Consider the following 9,476-nt stretch of genomic DNA (forward strand, 5'->3'; position numbering starts at 1 on the left):
TCCCCAAGACCATCCTCACTAGGACTCACAGAACTCAGCAAAGTTGTTATACTCATAGTTTATTACAGGGAAAGAATATGGATTAAAATCAGTAAAGATAAAAGGCACATGGGATGGGATCTGGGAGAGACCAGGTACAAGCTTCGGTTGTCCTTCCTGTAGAGTTGTGAGGACAGTGCTTAGTTCTCCCAGCAATGATATGTGTGATGCACTGCCAACCAGGGAAGCTTACCTGAGTCTTAGTGTCCAGGCTTCTCATTGGGGGTTGGCCACTGTATCCGGTCCCTAGAGCTGCCATAACAAAACACCCCAGACTGGGTGGCTTAAACAATAGAAATTTATTTTCTCATTTTTGAAGGCTGAGAGTCTGCAGACCTCAAGGCGTCAGTAGGGTTGGTTCCTTCTGAGTCCTCTCTCCTTGACCTAATGAGGAAACGGAGACCTAGAGATAAAGATTCAAGTGCAAGTCGTTTACTTGGGAAGTGATCCAGGAAATGGTGGAAGGGAGGTGGAGAAGTGAGACTGGGAAGGGAATGAAGTTGGTAGAGTACATTGATATGCAAGTTTCCACTGTGGGCAGCTGGAGCTCAATCCCATAGGCACTTCTGGTGGTCACTGTGTAACATATACCTCAGTCATCCCACGTGAGGAGTGAGGGAGCTCGCTTACTTATCCACCAAATCCCATTGTCTGCCACAGAGGTGCAAAGCTCTGCTCAAACCTGGCCACCCCCCTCTACCTGCATTTCTTCTTTCCAAAATTCCGCATATATATTGGGGGCTGAATTATCCATCAGTCACTATAAGCACAGTATATCAGGTCTACAGCCAGTGAGAACATTTGGGGAAAAGAAATATCACACACACACACACACACACACACACACACACACAGGCTCCAAAATCGAAATAGCAACTACCAAAATCCAGATGAGTAATAGTACAAATATCACAAAGTGTGAAGTTTAGCATTTATAATGATTTCATTATATAGTTTGTAGATCATTTGTTCTCACTTATCAAGAATTCCTTATTGCTGAGGAAGAACCACAGCCAACTGTGAGTTATATGAGCTACATAGCCAAATAAATGCAACAGAAAAAGTACAGAAACCCTCCCAAAAGGTTTACCAAGAAAATAATAAATATTGATATGGCTGCTTTTTAATTATTTGATGTGATATGGGTGGGGTCAAGGGCTGCTCTCATCCCCACATTGGCTTCCAGCTCCTCTGAGGTCCTAGGGTACCCCAAGAGAACCCTAGTCCTACACCCGCTGCCTTAGACTTGTAAATAGGTGTTTTCTTTACCCCCAACCACTCTCCCCACTATCAGCAGCTACCTCAAAGACATCTGGGCAGGGATCTGATGAGGTGCACCCCATCCCTCTTCAGCCTGATTCCTCCCAAACACACACATCCAAGGAAAATACACAGAGCTAAGAGACTTGTGAGACCCTACCAACATATACAATGGGTCTCCCAAAAAGAGAGAGGAGAAAGGGGCAGAAAGAATAGTTGAAGAAATAATAGCCAAAAACTTCCCAGCATTGATGAAAGATATGAATCTACACATCCAAGAAGCTCAAAGATCACTAAGTAGAATAAACACATAGATCTACATTGAGACACCATAAGCAAACACACTTTCTCTGTCCAGGCCTTCTAGCCACCCATCTTGTCCAAAACTTCATCACCTGGCACCTGATCTCCTACCTGAACATTCAGCAGTGAAATAGATAAGCATCTGGTGGAGTTTCAGTCTAAACAAGGACATAGAAAAACTAGAGCAAACTACTGGTGCTATTAAGTTTAGGCTGAAGCAAGTATTCGAAGAAATAAAATACAGTGATGTAATCATGACTGGGTGGTGGTAGGTTGTCAGGGAGGGCCTCCCAAGGAGGTGCCATTGAAACTAAAGGATATGAAAGAGACAGCTTCAGAAGAACCAAGATTTTGCCCGGCCAGCTTGGTTCAGCAGTTGCGCACCAACCTATGAACTAGGAGGTCATGGTTCGAGTCCCAGTCATGGCACATGCCCAGGTTGTGGGCTCAATCCCCAGTGGGGGGGCAAGTAGGAGGCAGCTGATCAATTATTCTCTCTCATCATTGATATTTCTCTCTCTCTCTCTCTCTCCCCTCTTCTCTGAAATCAATAAAAATGCAATTTTTTTTTAAAGAACCACCAAGGTTTCTGAGGCAGAGGAAACTGCATGTACAAAGGGCCTGGGGCAGGAATCGTTTGTGAACGAGTCCCAGAGAGGAGGCTGAGGAGAGTGCTGGGGACAACAAAGGAGATGAAGGCAGAAGTTTTGTTGGATCTGGATTTTATTCTAGGTGGGTGAGCAGTCATAAGAAGACTGTTCAGCAGGGGTGTGCCATGATCTGATTTCAGCTTTTTAACTCTGGGTGCTGTGTGGAGAATGGAATGAAGGAATAAGGGGTTAACTTTTCCAAAACCACCCCAATAATCTCTCTCACCCCACATCCTCTTGCACAAGGTCACCTTGACACATCACCCACTGAGAGATGGCATCTATGTCCCTTCCCCTTGAATCTGGTGCCAGAAGTGGCACAGTGTGATACTCGAGGGTGGGTGGGCCAGGAAAGGTAATACAGTGACGGCCTTGTTCACTTTTGGAGCCCTGGATGGCTGTGTAAGAAGCCTGCACACCTCCTGGGAGGAGAGGCCCCTGTAGGTGCCCGGGTCCACAGCTGGTATCAGTTGCAAGACCTGTGAGTGAACATGCCTCCAGATGATTGCCTCAAAGTCTTTCCAACTAAGGGGCAGAGGTAGTCCGTGTCCGCTCCGCCTTGCCCCAACTCCTGACCCACCACGTCTGTGAGCATCATACAATGGCTGTTTAAGCCACTGAATTTGGGGATTGTTTGTTAAACAGCAGTAGGAACTGGAATTGGGGAGGGGACAGAATTGGATGGAGGAGGGAGGCACTGTGGCCTCCAGGAGACCACGGAAGAGCTTGCAACAGGTTAGAGCAGTATATGGGGGGAGTAGAAAGGACACGTGCAGGATGCGTTTTGGAGATAAAACCAAGAGAATGAGCGATCACCAAGGGAGAGGGGGAAAGAGGGAGGACTGGGGCCCGGGGCTGCGCCCGATAGAGATCGGAGTTGGAGCCCAGGGAGGTAGCCCAGAGCCCCCTTTCCCTCCCCTCCCGCTGGGGCGACTACAACTCCCAGCATCGCCCGCTCAGGCCGCGGGAAGGGAAAAAAAAAAGTTTGGGCCAAGCATTCCCGGAATGCGCTTCCTGCTGGCGCTGGGCGGGAGGCGGGCGGGGCGCGACGGCCCGGGCGGGGCGGGCGGGCGGGGGGCAGCGCGGCCGGACCCAGGGCTCGCACTCGGCCCGGCCGGGGCCCCAGCATGGCCGAGCCGCTGCTCAGGAAAACCTTCTCCCGCCTGCGGGGCCGGGAGAAACTTCCCCGGAAAAAGTCGGATGCGAAGGAGCGCGGTGAGCGGGACAGGGGACGAAGGAGGGGTGCCGAGCCCCGCCCGGCCTGGAGGGGGTCCCGGGGCCCAAGGAGAGGCTGCTGAGGGGACAGGGGAGCCCGGCGGAGCCGGCTGCGGGCTGGGGTGAGGGATCGGGACGGGCAGGGGTCCTGGGAGGAAGGGGCTGGGGGGAGAGGGGCGCGGACCGTTATGTGCGCCCAACCCGGGATGCCAGCGCTGCGGGCTCCTTGGGAGGCCCGGGAGGGGGCCTCGCCCCTGACAGGAAATGGGCCGATACGGTGCGCCTGGGGAGTGGAGGCGCTGAGGAGCTGGGAGCTGGGACACTGAGCCCAGTCAGGGCAAGGGGCACTCTGAGCCCGGGAGACCCGAGATAGGAGACGGGGAGCGCACTTCTGCAGGAGGGAGACCTGGCCGTCAGTCCGAGTAGCGCCCCTCACCCCTCCCACCTATTATTAACCAGTGACTGCAGCTGCCTCCACCTTAAGCCGCCCCAGGCAGCTGTCCCCTTGATACAGATGGGGAAACTGAGGCACGCCGCAGTTGGGTAATTTGCCCAGGGTTAGTGAAGTGACTTAAACAGCTCTTTGGAATATGCTCATAATAGAGAGCCGGGTAGAAATCGGAGGGGAGGGGAGGAGGGAGTCTGCAGGCACGCAAGATGGGACCTGAAAGAATTGGGAGCTGCCTCGGGCAGGAAGTCCGAGGAAGGAAGGAGTTAAAGGAGGGAGACCAGATGACTCCTGGATCGGACCTCCCCACCAGCCCTTCCCAAAGATTCCCAGAGCAGAGATGGGCCTGGTGCCCAAGCACAAACACACACAGGAAACAGCCTGGATGTCGGAGGGGAGAATGGAGCAAGGGGAGGCGCCAAGGCACTGACCAGGGTTCTGGTCTGGACTGAGAGATGACCCACTCCCGGTGGGGGCAGAATTGGAAGACAGACTTGGGGGGAGGGGGGACGTGCTGCGGGAAAGGAGAACCCTGTGCTCGAGGCCATGCCTGCTCCTGTCTTCCGAGCAAGCCAGCCACTGTGTGCTTGACCAGACATGGGGGCCTAGGAAGTGCGCCCCACGCCCAGCTCCCTGAAGCCCCCCTGGAAAGAGCATCAGATCCCCCCATGTCACAGGACACACTGGGGCTCCGAGATGGGAAGTGACTTGCCCTAAGCCGCCCAGTGAGAAGTGACAGGGCCAGGCTCCAGGCCAGGGTTAATGAGGGGGTGGAGAATCAGAGCCAGGAACACAGAGTCCCACCAGAGGACCCCTGAGGCCAGAGGCAGAGGGACGTTGGGGACCTCGGGGACTAAGACGGGGTGGACTCTAAACTGGCAACCAATCCCATTCCAAACAAGCACCCAGCCCCTGCTGGGGAAGAGCCTGGGCTGGGGCTGTTCTTTGGGGGATGAGGGCCTGCGCCTGACTGCCTTGTTCTCCAACAGGCCACCCAGCCCAACGCCTGGAGCCCAGCCCTCCAGAGCCAGAGCCCCAGGCCTTCGAAGGCTCCCAGGCTGGAGCAGAGGGGCCCCCCAGCCCTGAGGCACCTCGAAGTCCCTCACGAGGGGCCTACCTGCAGAGCCTGGAGCCCAGCAGCCGAAGATGGGTACTGGGCGGGGCCAAGCCCCCAGAGGAGGCCTGTTTGGGGCCTGGGGCACCTGGCAGTGGGGAGCCTGCAGGCGAGATCTGGTACAACCCCATCCCTGAGGAGGACCCCAGAACCCCCGCACCTGAGACCCCAGGGCCACAGCCAGGCTTAGCTGAGCCAGAGGGCGTGGCCCCACAAGGTGAGCACAAGCCTTACCCGCCCCCGACCCCCACCCTCGCTCCCCAAGATGACCACAGGCCTCAGCCCCATGCCAAGCCCAGGTTGCTGAACTCTGGTGTTCCCACAGGTGTGGCCCCTTCCAACTCCCCAACCAAAGCCTCCCGAACTAAGTCCCCAGGCCCCGCCAGACGCCTCTCCATGAAAATGAAGAAGCTGCCGGAGCTGCGGCGCCGCCTGAGCCTGCGAAGCACCCGGGCGGGCCGGGAGCGCGAGCGAGAGCGGGCCGCCCCCGCTGGCTCCGTCATCAGCCGTTACCACCTGGACAGCAGTGTAGGGACCCCTGGGCGGACGGCCGTGGCCGGGGGCTCTCGGGGCCTGCGGGCTGGGTACCTCAGTGATGGTGACTCCCCGGAGCGCCCAGCAGGGCCCCTGTCGCCGACCGCCTTCCAGCCTTACGAGGTGGGCCCATCTGCCCGGGCGCCGCCGGCCGCACTCTGGGGCCGCCTCAGCCTGCACCTGTACGGGCTGGGGGGGCTGCGGCCCGCGCCTGGGGCCACCCCGAGGGACCTCTGCTGCCTGCTCCAGGTGGATGGAGTGGCCAGAGCCCGAACCGGGCCGCTGCGCGGAGGGCCAGACTTCCTGCGGCTGGACCACACCTTCCACCTGGAACTCGAGGCTGCCCGGCTGCTGCGAGCCCTGGTGCTGGTGTGGGACCCTTGTGTGCGGAGGCACCGGCCCTGCGCCCAGGGCACTGTGCTGCTGCCCACGGTTTTCCGAGGTAGGATGCCTGGCTGCGGGGCGTGGGGGGCGGGGGATCGGTGGGGTACAGGGTTCAGCACTTCTCCCAGAGTGCCCAGCGCACTAAGCCCAGGGTGGGGGTGTGGCTTGGAGTAGGAGGCCAGGGCACAGGAGCCTGTGAGGGCAGACCCCACTTAAGTCCCCTTGTGTCTTTAGGGTGCCAGGCCCAGCAGCTGGCTGTGCGCCTGGAGCCTCAGGGGCTGCTGTATGCCAAGCTGGCCCTGACGGAGCAGCGGGAAGCACCCAACACAGCTGAGCCCCGTGTCTTCGGGCTGCCCCTGCGGCTGCTGGTGGAGAGGGAGCAGCCCCCGGGCCAGGTGCCCCTGATCATTCAGAAGTGTGTGGGGCAGATCGAGCGCCGAGGGCTGCGGGTGAGCCCCTCATCCCACACCCCAACTAGCCCCCAGACCTCAGACCCATTCCCCAGGACCCCCAATATACTGAGGCAAGGACTTCCTCCCGACCCTGCCTGGGATACTCCTAGCTCCAATCCCAGCCTAGACAAGGGCAGGAGGCCCCCCTAGACCATGGCACTCAGCCCCAAATCTATGGGTCATCCACCCAATTAGTGACACCGGATCCCAGCCCTTCTGGAGCTCAGAGTCTCTGGACAGAAAGACATGATTCCAATAACAACATACAAATATAAAACTGTGGCTGGGATAAGACTGAAGAAGCTGGGAAAGCCCAGAGCAGGACCTCACCTGCTGGGTAGTCAGGGAAGGCATCCTAGAGGAGGTGACAAGTGAACTGAAGAGGAGTCAGAGGTTGTCCAGGCAGCCAGGCAGGGACTCCATGACAGGTGTCAGAGGAGTAGGAAGGCAGCCAATGAGGCTACAGCTAGCCCCCAACTTCTCAGCCTACTGCTACCCTGGCCCAGAACTCCAGACCCCACCCCACCGAGCCCTGATCAATCTGTAGCCCCAGCAAAGACATCCCCTCTCTGCTCCCACACCTAGGTGGTGGGGCTATACCGACTATGCGGCTCAGCAGCTGTGAAGAAAGAGCTTCGGGATGCCTTTGAGCGGGACAGTGCAGCAGTCTGCCTCTCTGAGGACCTGTACCCCGATATCAATGTCATCACTGGTCAGCATGCCTCTTCCCTCCCCTGCCCGCTCCTCATTCCACCCTCACCTCATGGCAGTCCCTGTGGCCCCTCTGGGACCTCACCTCTTCTGTATGGCCTTGTTTTCACCTTCCTGCACCTGTCCTCCTCTTCCCTCCTCTCAGCCCCAGCTGGCCCCTCCAGAAGCCAGGCTTGCCCTGACCAGAGTGGGCCCTGTGTTCACAGGCATCCTCAAGGATTATCTTCGAGAGTTGCCCACCCCACTCATCACCCAGCCCCTCTATCAAGTGGTGCTGGAAGCCATGGCCCGAGGGCCCCCGAGCAGGGCTCCCCCCAGCACTGAGGGTACCCGTGGGCTCCTCAGCTGCCTGCCAGATGTCGAGAGGGTGAGTGGGGCATGGGTGGGGTGGGTAGGACAAGGAGTGGGCTGACATTAGTAGAACGTTTCACCCATGCCTGGGCCGTAATGGCCACGAGCTTGGGGCATCATTAAGTAGGTGCTATTGGGATCCCCTCTTCGTAAAAGTGGAAAGCGAGGTCCAAAGCAGTTGAGTGAGTTACCCAAGGCTGCACAGCCAGGATATATCAAAAATGCACAAGGGCCCTGGCCGGCTTGGCTCAGTGGATAGAGCTTCCGCCTGCGGACTGAAGGGTCCGGGTTCGATTCCGGCCAAGGGCACATGCCTGGGTTGCAGGCTCGATCCCCAGTAGGGGGCGTGCAGGAGGCAGCCGATCAATGATTCTCTCTCATCATTGATGTTTCTATCTCTCTCTCTTCCCTTCCTCTCTGAAATCAATAAAGAAATATTTTTTTAAAAAAAAAATGCACAAGGGAGTTCCTGGCTGTAGGATCCTGGACAAGTCCAGACCCTCTTTGTGCCTCAATACCCTCATCTATAAAATGGGATTAATATCGACCCTGCCACACACACAGAGAAATGGGTTCAAGTCCAAGCTTTGTCATTCCAAAGCTGTGACCTTAGGTCTCCCCTCCAGCAAAATGGAATCATAATACTAATACCTGATGGTTAAGTCTTAGCTGTCATCTCCCAGCTGTGAGACCTTGAACCTCAGTTTTCCCATTCCGAGCTGCCTTAGTCTCCCTCATGCCCTCCCAACCCTTTCCCCAGGCCACGCTGACGCTTCTCCTGGACCACCTGCGCCTCGTGTCTTCCTTCCACACCCACAACCGCATGACCGCGCAGAACCTGGCTGTGTGCTTCGGCCCCGTGCTGCTGCCCGCGCGCCAGGACCCCGGCAGGCCCCGCAGCCGCAGCTCTGGCCCGGGCCTTGCCAACACAGTGGACTTCAAGCGACACATCGAAGTTCTGCACTACCTGCTGCAGGCCTGGCCAGGTGAGTCCGCCCCCCCCCCAGCAGCCAATCAGATTCTCAGGCTTCAAGTAAGCCACGCCTCCTCATCAGAGTAAACCAGTGCCTGGTTGCCTCAGCAACCAGTTCCTATCCAGCCAATCCAGGCTTGACGCTGCTTTTCAACATGTCAATCAGAGATATCGTGAGCTGGCTGGTTACCTAAACAGCCAATCAGAGGCCTGGCTGCCGCCTCTATGTCCTGTCATCACAAGCCCTCCCTCTCCCTCTGCAGATCCCCGCCGGTCCCCGGAGGCTACGGACCTCGACCCGTACTTGCGGCCCAAACAGCAGCCGCCGCTGCACTTGCCGCTGGCGGCTCCTGAGGTAGTGACTCGGCCCCGCGGTCGGGGCGGCCCCGAGAGCCCTCCGAGTAACCGCTACGCCGGCGACTGGAGCGTTTGCGGGAGGGACTTTTTGCCCTGTGGGCGGGACTTCCTTTCCGGGCCCGACTACGACCACGTGACGGGCAGCGACAGCGAAGACGAGGAGGCAGGGGAGCCCACGGGCGCCGCAGACTTCGAGGATGACTTCGAAGCGCCCTTCAACGCGCACCTGAACCTCAAAGACTTTGATGCCCTCATCCTGGACCTAGAGAGAGAGCTTTCCAAGCAGATCAATGTATGCCTCTGAGCCGGGCGGGGCGGGACCCCGATACTAAGGGCCGGGCTCCTGGTTGCTAAGACAGTGCCCTAAAGATAGAAAGGGACCAGACCTGTCTTTCAGGCTGGGGAGTTGCCTAGCGACCAGCCAGCAGATGCTGAGATTTAGTTTCTCATTTCCAGTTCTAAATTATTTGGGTACTGGTTGCAAAGGCCAGGGACTGGAGATTTGGGGACCAGCTGTTGTGGCCATCTTTTCTGAGGACCAAGAGCATCTCCCCCTTGCTGGGCTGGCCTCTCTTGCCGCCCCTTGGCCCGGGCAACACCAGTTAATGTGAGCATCACCCTGGGATGGTGAGACACCCCCCAGTCAATCCTCTTGCTGCTGCCAACCAAATCAGTATTAGCTTTG

At 57.4% G+C, this 9,476-nt stretch overlaps 1 protein-coding gene across 1 annotated transcript; it reads left to right on the top strand.

Annotated features, from left to right (window-relative positions):
- The first annotated feature begins 3,328 nt into the window (after positions 1 to 3,328).
- Positions 3,329 to 9,184, top strand: SYDE1 (synapse defective Rho GTPase homolog 1). Its single transcript, XM_006099629.3, has 8 exons — positions 3,329 to 3,467; positions 4,905 to 5,246; positions 5,355 to 6,005; positions 6,182 to 6,396; positions 6,985 to 7,111; positions 7,317 to 7,477; positions 8,222 to 8,447; positions 8,698 to 9,184. Exons 1-8 carry the CDS (start codon positions 3,380 to 3,382, stop codon positions 9,093 to 9,095), a joined length of 2,208 nt encoding a protein of 735 aa, XP_006099691.1. The 5' UTR covers positions 3,329 to 3,379; the 3' UTR covers positions 9,096 to 9,184.
- The last annotated feature ends 292 nt before the right edge of the window (positions 9,185 to 9,476 follow it).

The sequence above is a fragment of the Myotis lucifugus genome, unplaced genomic scaffold (genome assembly GCF_000147115.1).
Source record: "Myotis lucifugus unplaced genomic scaffold, Myoluc2.0 scaffold_280, whole genome shotgun sequence".
In the NCBI taxonomy this organism is placed as follows: domain Eukaryota; kingdom Metazoa; phylum Chordata; class Mammalia; order Chiroptera; family Vespertilionidae; genus Myotis; species Myotis lucifugus.